At 46.2% G+C, this 13,402-nt stretch overlaps 1 protein-coding gene across 2 annotated transcripts in view; it reads left to right on the forward strand.

Moving 5' to 3' along the window:
- Nucleotides 1–8,462: 8,462 nt before the first annotated feature.
- LOC140717291 (polymeric immunoglobulin receptor-like) overlaps nucleotides 8,463–13,402 on the forward strand; it is a 42,359-nt gene continuing 37,419 nt past the window's right edge. For both annotated transcript variants that reach the window (XM_073030725.1, XM_073030726.1), the window contains exon 1: nucleotides 8,463–8,544. In XM_073030725.1, coding sequence (XP_072886826.1) covers nucleotides 8,508–8,544 — 37 coding nt within the window. In that variant the 5' untranslated portion in view covers nucleotides 8,463–8,507. The remainder of the gene's footprint in view (nucleotides 8,545–13,402) is intronic.

A 13,402-nucleotide genomic window follows, 5' to 3' on the forward strand; every position in this document is an offset into this window, starting at 1 on the left:
CAAATATGTTACTGTATACAACCCTGAGGTTAATTTCCTCATAGGTATTCTGTAAGATTCACTAATGAATTCAAGCGCTGAAATCACAGTGACTTCAGCAACTCAATCAAAACAAAAGTTTTGCTGTGGAAATAAATTCACTCACAATACACAGAAGAACTCGGTTTGAGTTTCATCAGCCAAGGAGCCACAATGACAGAGCAAAGAGAGATTGGCATTCACCCCAAAAATACACCCTGGAGCACACTGGAACTCAGTGCCAATCAAACAACATAGGTGTCCAGATGAAACAATAATCCCCAAACACAACAATTACAATGCAAATTATTCACAATACTACTCTGATTAAATTATCCCAGATTGAGTGAAAGTGATAAATAGAAAGAGAGTTTAAAAATCCCCATGATCCTAAATGAGACACCTGCAAAACAAAGTGAAAAATGCAGAATGAGTCCAAAGACAAACAACTAGACGTAAAAGGTAAACAATCCAAGGGACACCACATACCCACGAGGTTACACCCAGAAAACATAGTCCACATTACAAATGAAAAAAAAACTCTTCCTCTTCTTTATAAAAACTCCTGGTCGTGACACATTCACAGTAAATACAAAGAAACACCACAGAGTCAATGCAAAATTATACCCAAAGCAAACCAACACCCAAAATGCAAAATGCAACAAGCTGAGCAAATACAAAAAAAAATTTAAAAATCAGCGATAAATTTCAAGAAAATGTGATGAAGAATCCTTGAACATATCTCCATCAGTTGCGGGAGCATTTCAGTGTTGGGGTGAGTAAAAGTGAGTGAAATGTCCCCCCAGTCAATTTACTCACTCAGTCTGTAACTGAACGAGTTCCAAGTTAAGTTACGGACTTTACTTCCACTCCATGCAGCACCCTGGTGCGTGTGTGAGTTTGGAGACACCAAAGCACAACTGCCTGACATTGCCCCAGCGGAGAGGCTCAGGAAAGCCTGGCAAGGCAGAACATGTCCTGAATTTGGTGCAAGCCGCAAGTAAGCTCTTTGGAGGATTGCCAATTGAAGCAAGCCCCACACGCTGAACACGGTACCCTTCTCAGTGGATCATAACCCTGTCGTGGTGGACTGGCTTGTGAGTTCCTGAGAACCCGGGAGTGTTGCTCTCTGAGTTTAACTCCTAGTAGGTCACCCATGGTGGTATGGTCAAATGGGAGCCTCCAGACAAAGAGCGATCGAACAAAGTCCTCAAAGGTAGAGCTGGTAGAACATGGTAGTGAATGGTACAGAATGGTAGTGAAGGTGGAGGACGGCTGCAGCAGAGAAGGTCCACAGATGGCTTGCATTCCATGCCACAAGACGCTAACCCTGATCTGTCAGGGACTTTCTCCATCTGATTCCCCATGTTAAACAAAGTTATGCACACGTATTTTTCCATGAAGGGAATAAGGAGAGCATCGTACTTGACTGGAGTGATAGCAGTATTTTTATCACAGTCACCAGTGACTTCTCAGTCAGGCTGTTATTAATAGTTTTGTTGAGAGTAACTAATCTTCACCATTTCCATCCTGCTGCCTTCTTCCTCATTCAACTTCCTACTTGTCATCGTCAGCTATTTAGAACTTTGAGCTGCGAGCTAAGCGATGGACTACTGCTAACAGGTTTACTACAGGTTGAACAATGTGGATTCTGGTTCTTTTCATCTGTTCTCTGCCCGGTGAGTGATGACCAGTGCGGGACGTTACAGAGAATGGTAAATGCAGGAAATACTCAGCAGGTCAGGCTGTACTTGTGGAAAAGGAAACAGTAAAAGTTTCAGACCCAAGACCCTTTGACTCTGTTTCGCTTGCCAGAGATTCAGCCTGACATACGAGGTATTTCCAGCACCTTCTGTTTTTGTCTCAAATTTCCAACATCTGCCGTTCACTTGTTCATTTGAATGATCGGTGTTAATTTGGGTCTAGTGCACCATTTCTGTAGCAGAGATGGTAAAGTATGTGCTGATATGTAAAGATAGAAAATACTCCATAAATAGGTTCAACAGTACTGGGGTGTGGAACCACAGACACAACGCTGGAAGAATTGTATGGGTCCAGCAGCATCTATAGAGGCAAAAGGTGTTCCAGTTGGAGACCCTGTATCGGGTCTGGGTGAGGTGTGGGTGGGTGGGGGAAGAAAGAAACAAAACCCAGCCTGAAGTTGTGAGTGTGCAGCGAGGAGAGAAGGGAGCTGACGACACATCTTGGTCTCTGGCACCAGTGTTTTGAATAATCTTGGCAGAAAGTGTTCCTGCCCAGGGAACATTAATTTGTAAAGTTTGCAGATGTAAATGCAAAGGCTCCCTTTCCATCCATGAATCATCATTTTCATGCTGCCTTGTACTCACTAAAATCAGCATAGGAATTATACGTGAATAGTAAGATGTTCCTGTTATTGAAATGTCTTGCTCTTCAGTCCTGTGTGGGTTGAGGGCTAATCTTGTACTCAGAATCCATTTCCTTCTCATTCTCTTCCTCGAACTGTGAACATTTGTTTTAAGCATCAGCATCCAGTATTATTGGAAATAATTTGGAAAACGTTTAGCACACTTGCAGAAGAGACGAGATGGAATAAGAGATCTCTCATCACTACCTTCCAATGTGGACTGAACACAGGGGTCCAGCAGAACATCGTGACAAGCAGGATAGTCTGGATGATCTGATTAATTTGGCTATTTGAGTTGATGACCCAGTAACCGAGTGGCGCAGAGAAAAAAATGTCTCAAGCTTCTTACGGTCTGATCACTCTCTTTCCTCACCCTCTCCCTCATCATCCACAGTCTCTTACAATGAAAGAGCATTTATCACATACAGTGTCGCAGAATAAGTCCGGTTGATTCATAGTCACCCAGAAACAATGAACACGTTCACAAGCACAGAATCGGTAGGTCAGACTTTAATTGATAGATGGACAAGCTGATGAAATTGACCAATCCCGTGATGTCTCATGACAGACCAATAAACAGTAACTCAGTGGAAAGGACACCTCCCCACCTGTAAGCTTTTAGAGGAAACCAGTTTGATAATATTTCATTGGTTTTCTGTTCTGTTCTGATCAACGCAATCCAGAAACTCCAGGATTGAGTGTTGGTCCAGATTCGGTGCTTTCAAATGGGGATTCCACTGTGAGAGGTTGTGGGGTTAACCTGTTGGGGCTAACTCATCTTGTTCACCAGCTTGTTCGGCAACAAGGGATATTCTTGCTGCTTCCTGATGCGCTGAAGTAACCTATTGGCCCTCTTTCACCACAACTTCTCCTTTCATCCACGTTCAGCTCTCAGGATTTGGGTGAACATAAACTGGCTTTCCCACCTCAAAGTTGGACCCCAAGATCCCTCTGATCATGCATACTGTCAAGAGCCTTACCATTAATACTGTATTCTGCCATCATATTTGACCTACCAAAGTGAACCACTTCACACTTATCTGGGTTGAACAAAATCTGCCACTTCTCAGTCCTGTTTTGCATCTTATCAATGTCCCGCTGTAACCTCTGACAGCCCTTCACACTATCCACAACACCTCCAACCTTTGTGTCATCAGCAAATTTACTAACCCATCCTCCAACTTCCTCATTCAAGTCATTTATAAAAATCACATAGAGTAGGGGTCCCAGAACAGATCCCTGAGGCACTCTACTGGTGACTGACCTCCATGCAGAATATGACCCATCTACAACCACATTTTGCCTTCTGTGGCAAGCCAGTTCTGGATCCACAAAGCAATGTCCCCTTGGATCCCATGCCTCCTTACTTTCTCAATAAACCTTGCATAGGGTACCTTATCAAATGCCTTGCTGAAATCCATTTACACTACATCTACTGCTCTTCCTTCATCAATGTGTTTAGTCACATCCTCAAACAATTCAATCAGGCTAGTAAGGCATGACCTGCCTTTGACAAAGCCATTTTGCCTATTCCTAATTATATAATGCCTCTCCAAATGTTCATAAATCCTGCCTCTCAGGATCTTCTCCATCAACTTAACAATCACTGAGGTAAGACTCACTGGTCTATAATTTCTTGGGCTATTTCTACTCACTTTCTTGAATAAAGGAACAACATATGCAACCCTCCAATCCTCCGGAACCTCTCTCGTACCCATTGATGATGCAAAGATCATAGCCAGAGGCTCAGGAATCTCCTATTTAGGTCCTATTCTTTCACATCTTATCCTCTTGCTCTTCACATACTTGTAGAATGCATCGGGGTTTTCCTTAATCCTGCCCGCCAAGGCCTTCTCAATTTCCTTCTTAAGCTCCTTCCTGTTAGTCTTATAATCTTCTAGATCTCTAACATTACCTAGCACTCTGAACATTTTGTAAGCTTTTCTCTTCTTCTTGACTAAATTTATTACAGCCTTTGTACACCATGGTTCCTGTACCCTACCATAACTGCCCTGTCTCATTGGAACGTACCTGTACAGAACTCTACACAAATATCCCCTGAATATTTTCCAGATTTCTTCCGTACTTTTCCCTGAGAACATCTGTTTCCAATTTAAGCCTCCAATTTCCTGCCTGGTGGTCTTGTGACGACCCACTTCCCAGCGCACTCGAACCGGCTCACAAATCGGCGCGCGCCTGCATTGAGGCCAGTCCCAAAGAGAGTGCCAAGCCTGCTTCACCAGCAAGGGGAAAAGCCCCCGTGCGGGACAGGACCGTGAATACAGCATTCCCGCCCGGGGAGGGCGGGATCAGGAAGGCTTTAAAGCGAGGCCACGAAATTTGAATAAATCTCTTTTTGCAACTGCAGCTCACCGACTCCGTGTCATTATTTCAGAGCTGCGTGTAGCACACCGCTACAGTCTCATAATTCCCCTTACTCCAATTAAACACTTTGCTAACTTGTCTGTTCCTAACTCTCTCCAATGCTATTGTAAAGGAGATAGAATTATGATCACTATCTCCAAAATGTTCTCCCACTGAGAGATATGACACCTGACCAGATTCATTTCCCAATACCAAATCAAGTACAGCCCCTCCTCTTGTAGGCCTTTCTACATACTCTGTCAGGAAACCTTCCTGAACACACCTAACAAGCTCCATCATTTCCAAACCCCTTGCTCTCGGGAGATGCCAATCGATATTTGGGAAATTAAAATCTCCCATCACAACAACTCTGTTATTAATACACCTTTCCAGGATTTGTTTCCATATCTTCTCCTCAATATCCCTGTTACCATTGGGTGGCCTATAAAAACACCCAGTAAAGTTATTGAACCCTTCCTGTTCCTAACCTCCACCCACAGAGACTCTGTGGACAATCCTTCCATGGCATCCTCTCTCTCGCACTGTCTACAAGCTTTCTCTATTTGTGAGCCAGCCTCCTCTTCCACACTCTCTTCAGTTCGTTTCCCACCCCCAACAAATCTAGTTTAAACTCTTCCCAGTAGCCTTAGCTTCAACATTGGTCCCCCTGGGATTCAAGTCCAACCCTTTCTTTTTGTACAGGTCACACCTGCCCCAAAAGAGGTCCCAATGATCCAGAAATCTGAATCCCTGCCCCCTGCTCCAATCCCTCAGCCACACATTTATCCTCCACCTTATTCTATTCCTATTCTCACTGTCGTGTGGCACAGGCAGTATTCCTGAGATTACTACCTTTGCGGTCCTGCTTCTCAAAAAAGTCTTTTTTCAGGACCTCTTGCCTTTTCTTTCCAATGTCATTGATACCAATATGTACCACGACCTCTGGCTGTTCTGCCTCCCACTGCAGGATATCCTGGACACGATCTGAAACACGTGGGAGGCAAACTACCATCCGAGTTTCTTTCCTGCGTCCACAGTTCATGTCGTGTTTATGGTTGTTGTCAGGGCTGGTTCCTGTAGAAAGGCATACAGCAGTTTTCTTCAAAGTCCTTCCCACTCTGCTGAACCTGCTCAAACAGTGGGACATCCCAATTGCTGCAGGGACCTGCCCACAACCAGAACCTCAGTTGACCAGGTGACCAGTAAACCAGACCAGCAGACCGGCAGACCAGAAAAATAGCCAGCTGACATTTTGGATGCGACCGTTCAATGGGAAGGTTCAAAACCACCAGCGGGACTTTGAATGTCTGAAGCGTCACTGCCACCTCTCACCTGAATAATTTTTATTTTAAGTTTAATTGTATTTAGAGATATAGCATTTCTGACCCAACAAGAATCAACTGCCTAATTAACCTACTAACCTGTGGGTCCTTGGAATGTGGAAGGAAACTGGAGCACCCAGAGGAAACCCACATGGTCATGGAGAGAACGTATCAGCTCCTTACAGACAGTAGTGGGAATTGAGCCTGGGCCACTGGTGCAGTAATATTGTTACGCTAATTGCTACATGCAAAATGTAACATCAGCAGGGCACAGACTGTTCAAACCCATCAGGTGCTTCCCTGATGTTGACCATTCCTGACGCTGGCTCTGCCATTTGAATGCTGCAAGTTGGCTGCAGAGATCCCCGTGGCAGACTGCACAGACACGCACCTGCCTCTCTGAGGGGCAGGGTACAGAGCACAGGTGGGGCTTATGATGGGAGAAAACTGTAGGTGTGGGCGGGGCCTAGGTCCTGCTTGTGTGTAGGGCTTGGTCTAATTGTCCAGCTTTGTTCTGGTGGCTGGGTTTCTGAGCCTTGGATATCAGAGGTGTTCCCATAGGCAGGCCTTGTTCAAATGAGAAGGATTTCAATGTTCAAAATAAATTTAGTATCAAAGTACATACATGTCACCATACACAACCCTGAGGTTAATTTTCTCATAGGTATTCTGTAATATTCACGAGTGAATTCAAGCACTGAAATCACAGTGACTTCAGCAACTCAATCCCAAGATTTATTATGAAATTAACCAGCAAAACCACCTAGACCTCAGGCGTGGTCTACAGAATTTGAAGAACTGAATTCACTCACAATACACAGAAGAACTCAGTTTGAGTTTCATCAGCCAAGGATCCACAATGACAGAGCAAAGAGAGATTGGCATTCACCCCAAAAATACACCCTGGAGCACACTGGAGCTCAGTGCCAATCGAACAACATAGGTGTCCAGATGAAACAATAACCCCCAAAGGCAACAATTACAATGCAAATTATGCTAAATAAATTATCCCAAATTGAATAAAAGTGATGAATACAAAGAGAGCTTAAAAATCCCCATGATCCTAAATGAGACACCTGGATAACAAAGTAAAAAACACAGAACGAGTCCAAAGACAAACAATTAGTCATAAAGGTAAACAATCCAAGGGACACCACATACCCACGAGGTTACACCCAGAAAACACAGTCCACACTACAAATGAAAAAGAACTCTTCCTCTTCTTTATAAAAACTCCTGGTCGTGACACATTCACAGTAAATACAAAGAAACACCACAGAGTCAATGCAAAATTATACCCAAGGCAGACCAACCATCAAAGGGCAAAATGCAACAAGCTGAGACAATACAAAAAAAAATAAGAATAAATAAGTCAGCAATAAATATCGAGAAAATGTGATGAAGAATCCTTGAACATATCTCCATCGGTTGTGGGAGCAGTTCAGTGTTGGGGTGAGTAAAAGTGAGTGAAATTCCCCCCCCCCCCATCAATTTACTCACTCAGTCTGTAACTGAACGAGTTCCAAGTTAAGTTACGCACTTTACTTCCACCCTGGTACGTGTGTGAGTTTGGAGACAACAAAGCACAACTGCCTGACATTGCCCCAGCGGAGAGGCTCAGGAAAGCCTGGCAAGGCAGAACATGTCCTGAATTTGGTGCAAGCCGCAAGTAAGTTCTTGGGAACATTGCCAATTGAAGCAAGCCCCACCTGCTGAACATGGTACCCTTCTCAGTGGATCGTAACCCTGTCGTGGTGGACTGGCTTGTGAGTTCCTGAGAACCTGGGAGTGTTGCTGTCTGAGCTTAACTCCTAGTAGGTCACCCATGGTGGTATGGTCAAATGGGAGCATCCAGACAAAGAGTGATCCAACAAAGTCCTCAAAGGTAGAGCTGGCAGAACATGGTGATACATCAGAATGGTAGTGAAGGTGGAGGAAGGCTGCAGCAGAGAAGGTCCATAGATGGCTTGCACTCCATGCCACAGGACATTGACCCTGATCTGTCAAGGACTTTCTCCATCAGCTTCCCCATGTTAAACAAAGTTATGCACAGACATTTTTCCATAAAGGGAATAAGGTGAGCATCATATTTGACTGGAGTGATAGCAGTATTTTTATCACAGTCACCAGTGACTTCTCAGTCAGGCTGTTATTAATAGTTTTGCTGACAGTAACTAATCTACACCATGTCCATCAGATAATGAAAATTCGTTTCAATTTGTCCGGTCATCTCAACTGAGAGGGACTCAGATTCTAGGTATCAGATTATAGCGTCCAGCTCACTGTGGTTTCATAACTGACTTTCCTGCCGCCTCCTTCATCATTCAACTTCCTATTTGTCAGCGTCGGCTATTTAGATCTTCGAGCTGTGAGCTAAGCGATGGACTACAGCTAACAGGTTCACTACAGGTTGAACAATGTGGATTCTGGTTCTTTTCATCTGTTCTCTGCCCGGTGAGTGATGGCCAGTGCGGGACGTTACAGAGAATGGTAAATGCAGGAAATACTCAGCAGGTCAGGCTGTACCCGTGGAAAAGGAAACAGTGAAAGTTTCAGATCCAAGACTCTTGACTCTGTTTCACTTCCCAGAGATTCAGCCTGACATACGAGGTATTTCCAGCACGTTCTGTTTTCGTCTCAAATTTCCAACATCTGCCGTTTACTTGTTCATTCGAATGATCTGTGTTAATTTGGGTCTAATGCACCGTTTCTGTAGCAGAGATGGTAAAGTATGTGCAGGTATGCAAACGTAAAGCGGGTTTCTTTTTCTTTGTTACTGTGTATGTTAATCAAAATGGCTTCTTTGTTAAAAGTAGGAATGCTTCTTCGTTGCGAGAGAGTGCTGGAAGCTTGTTTGAGTTAAAATTTACTGATAATGAGAATTGTATTCCTTTGTAAACCAATTGGGATTAATGTTGTTCTTTCTTCTGAGTCTGTAAGCTATTGTTGGCGGGCTTTTGGGGAGATCAGCGTGAGGGGGTGAGAGAGAGGGAGGACGCGATGCTGTAAACTGGGCGAGGAACGGACCCCAAGTGGGGGTCCAAGGCCAGGAGGTACCCCGAGGAGAGGAGACGAAGATAAATGTGTTTGGTTGACCTCTTCGGGTGGTCCTGAGCTGCGAGTCGAGGAGTTCGGAGGGGATCGAATGGTGGCCAGAAGACGTCAGTAATTGAACTCCAACGGTTGTGCACGAAGTGGTTTGGACTTTGATAAGTTTGGTGCCTTTTCTTTATTTTCTTTTCCTTCATGTTTACTGTATGGTTATTAATCAGTTATAGTAATCTTTATAAACTGTAATCATTTAATTGCATATGGTGTCCTGTTTGTTCTTTGGCGAGGCGGGGACATCACACAGCGTCCACACAAGCCGATTACCCAGTTTGGCGGGGCCGAAGGCTGCTCCCCCTAGACGAGAACGAGCTGAGCGAGCCTGAGGCGACCCAGGGAGTTACATTGTGGGGTGCTCGTCCGGATTGATTTCTGTGGAAGCTATGTGATCGCCCTCTTTAAACTATGTCTGCGGTGAAGAGCTGGTGTGCCTTTGCGGGTGTGCGATTGCTGGTTATCTCTGCATGTGTGTTGGGTGGGGTGGCTGTTGGTGCCCCGGAGGGCGTTGTTCGAGTTCCGACTTGCGTCGACGAAATGGTGTTGGAGCCATGGGCTGTCCATGCTGTTAAGAGAGCGGGGAAGGGTTGGTGGGCTCCGCCCGGTTGTTGGAATAATGTCTAGTTAGTCCTAAAGGGGCGGAGGCGTGGGTGGAGCGGACCTCTCAGTTGTTGGGTGAGTGGCAGTGCTTGGCTGAGGGAAAGCGACAGGGATTGGTTGAAAGTTTGAGTAGGCGGGCTGGTGACGTTGTTAGAACTGTCAGGTACAATTACCTGGAAGTGACAGCTACCAGTTCTGGGAAAGTGTGGGAAAATGCATTTGGTTCGACTGGAAGTCAAATGCAGCAGCTGGGGGGCTTACCATATCCGTGGCAGGAGATTGGTGGGAAGTTTTTAGGGTATCCCTTTTGGCTAGGGGGGCAGATAAATTGCTTGCGGTGCCAGGGGGATCTGTCAAGGGGATCAGCTCCTCCCTCAGTTGTTCAGTTGATCCGAGAAGTGTCGGGAAACTTAGAGGAGGCCCAGTGGGGGAAAGGCTTGGGGTCTCTGGGGGAGCACGTTCCCAGCAATGTACCAAGGAACTCCCGAAAGGAACAGACCCTATTCCTGAAGGCTTAGAGGGACCACGCACTCAGGTGTTGTTACAGATGGATGGAAGCCAAGTTAAAGCCATCCTCGACACCGGGGCGCCGGTTAAGTTGCTGTACAGTTTGTTTTATAATCGTTATTGGAAGCATTTACCCCTGACGACGTTGAGGGCACTGGAGATTTGGGGTACCAGTGCCGGTGATTATCTAGACGACGGTTGTTGGTCAGTGAAAATGGAGTTCTTAGAGGCAAATGTGGGGGTGACTGAGGTTCGTGAATCGTTAATGCTGATGTGTCCGGACACTGTTGAGACGGTCAGCGTTTTGGTTCTGGAGAGAACCAATACCTTGCTGGTGCGCTTGGGGGCCTGCCCGGAGGAGGCGGGTGAGCGTTGTTTGGAGGCATTGTCAATGCACCCAGAGTTTCGAGCTGCTTGTGCGGACGTGTGTAGCAGCATTGGGCCGGTACCGAATTCAAATAAGAGCCGGTGGTGGTACGGCCTGGGGGAAGTATCTGAGGGTAAGACCCTCTTAGTGGACGCTCCAAAATACCACGAGGGAGGGGAGTTGACCGCTGAAGACACCTCGGTGAGAGAGAGGTTGCGGCGACTGGCCCCTATAGCCGTAAAAGACATAGGCAGCGTGTGTGTGGATTATATTGCGCTGAAGAGGCGCACTGTCAGTGACCAGAATACGGCCCTGAGGGCCGAAGAGGCAATGGCCTGTCTGAGTGGTGCGAAGTGGTTTAAGGTGCTGGATCTGAGGAGTGGATGTTCCCAGATCCCGATGAGTGGGGCCGACAAGGAGAAGATGGCCGTTATAAGTTCCCTAGGATTCTTCCGGTCTGAAAAGATGCCACAGGGCATATCCGGAGACCTTGCAACCTTCCCGCGGGGCATGTGGAAGACCCTGGGGGATGTGGAGGTGTTTGGAGTTTTGGCAGATGTGGATGACCTCCTGGTATTTGGATTTGCCTCGGGAGGATATGAAGTGAGGTCGTTGCAGGAGCGGCTGGGAACTTCAGAGATAAAGCGTTTTCTGGACACGTGCCAGGGCTGGCGAAGGTCGCAGCCCGTGAGTGACTGTCTCTATGGAATCAAGTTTGAAATGAAGACAGAGAGAGTGATCTGGAACCAATGGGAGGACTTACAAGTTGGAGAAAACGAAGACAGTTGTCTGACTGAGGGCAACAGCAAACTGAGAGCCTGGAGAGGGGAGTTTGCGGAGGTGAAGAAATTGCGGACGAATCTCGGAAGAGGGAAGCGGACGCTTGAAGGGAACCTGAAGATGACCATCGACAGCTCAAATGAAGTGCAAAGCCTGAAAGTTGATCTGGAAGAAGTCATGATGAAGAAGAAGCTGGAGATAAGTGCAGTGAATACTGAACTAGAGGCTGACCAATCTTTAACCGCTGCTTTTCAGGTCGGGGTGGAAGAAGCTGTTGGAGTAACTGCGTCCCAGATTGAGATGGCCGGGATGCGTGAGTCAGAACTGCTGAGCCTGTGGCGACAGTTGGAGGGGCCACAGAAGAAGCTGATCTCTCGATTGCAGGAGGCAGAAGAGACGGCAGGAGCAGTGCAGGCCACGTGTTTCCGTTTGGAGAAGATCAAACAGCAGCTACCTATCGCAGAAATGAGGAAGAATACTGATTGGAAGGATGATGTGCTGGATGTGTGGTACGTGCTGCCTTTTGCTGACTTCCCCTCAATTGAGGAAGAGACCCTTGGCCCTTCCCCCACTGAGTCAGGTGTAGTGGGAAGGGTTAGCTGTGGGCAGCAGGGGGCGAGGCGGGGACATCACACAGCATCCACACCAGCTGATTACCCAGTTTGGCGGGGCCGAAGGCTGCACCCCCTAGACGAGAACGAGCTGAGCGAGCCTGAGGCAATCCGGGGGTTACACAAAGATAGAAAATACTCCATAAATAGGTTCAACAGTACTGGGGTGTGGAACCACAGACACAACGCTGGAAGAATTGTATGGGTCCAGCAGCATCTATAGAGGCAAAAGGTGTTCCAGTTGGAGACCCTGTATCGGGGCTGGGGGGTGTGGGTGGGTGGGGGAAGAAAGAAACAAAACCCAGCCTGCAGTTGTGAGTGTGCAGGGAGGAGAGAAGGAGCTGAGGACACATCTTGGTCTCTGGCACCAGTGTTTTGAATAGTCTTGGCAGAGTGTGTTCCTGCCCAGGGAACATTAATTTGTAAAGGTTTGCAGATGTAAGTGCAAAGGCTCCCTTTCCATCCATGAAACATCATTTTCATGCTGCCTTGTACTCACTAAAATCAGCATAGGAATTATACGTGAAAAGTAAGATGTCTCCGATAGACCGCTGTTCCTGTTATTGAAATGTCTTGCTCTTCAGTTCTGTGTGGGTTGAGAGCTAATTTTGTACTCAGAACCCATTTCCTTCTCATTCTCTTCCTCGAACTGTGAACATTTGTTTTACTCATCAGCATCCAGTATTATTGGAAATAATTTGGAAAACGTTTAGCACGCTTGTAGAAGAGACGAGATGGAATAAGAGATCTCTCATCACTGCCTTCCAATGTGGACTGAACACAGGGGTCCAGCAGAACATCGTGACAAGCAGGATAGTCTGGATGACCTGATTAATTTGGCTATTTGAGTTGACGACCCGGTAACCGAGTGACGCAGAGAAAAAATGCCTCAAGTTTCTTACGGTCTGATCACTCTCTTTCCTCACCTTCTCCCTCATCATCCACAGTCTCTTACAATGAAAGAACATTTATCACATACAGTGTTGCAGAATAAGTCTGCTTGATTCATAGTCACCCAGAAACAATGAACAGGTTCACAAGCACAGAATCAGTAGGTCAGACCTTAATTGATAGATGGACAAGCTGACAAAATTGACCAATCCCATGATATCTCATGAAAGACCAATAAACAGTAACTCAGTGGATAGGACACCTCCCCACCTGTAAGCTTTTAGGAGAAACCAGCTTGATAATATTTCATTGGTTTTCTGTTCCGTTCTGATCAACACAATCCAGAAACTCCAGGATTGAGTGTTGGTCCAGATTCGGTGCTTTCAAATGGGGATTCCACTGTGAGAGGTTGTGGGGTTAACCTGTTGGGGCTAACTCATCTTGTTCACCA

The sequence above is a fragment of the Hemitrygon akajei genome, chromosome 27 (assembly GCF_048418815.1).
Source record: "Hemitrygon akajei chromosome 27, sHemAka1.3, whole genome shotgun sequence".
In the NCBI taxonomy this organism is placed as follows: domain Eukaryota; kingdom Metazoa; phylum Chordata; class Chondrichthyes; order Myliobatiformes; family Dasyatidae; genus Hemitrygon; species Hemitrygon akajei.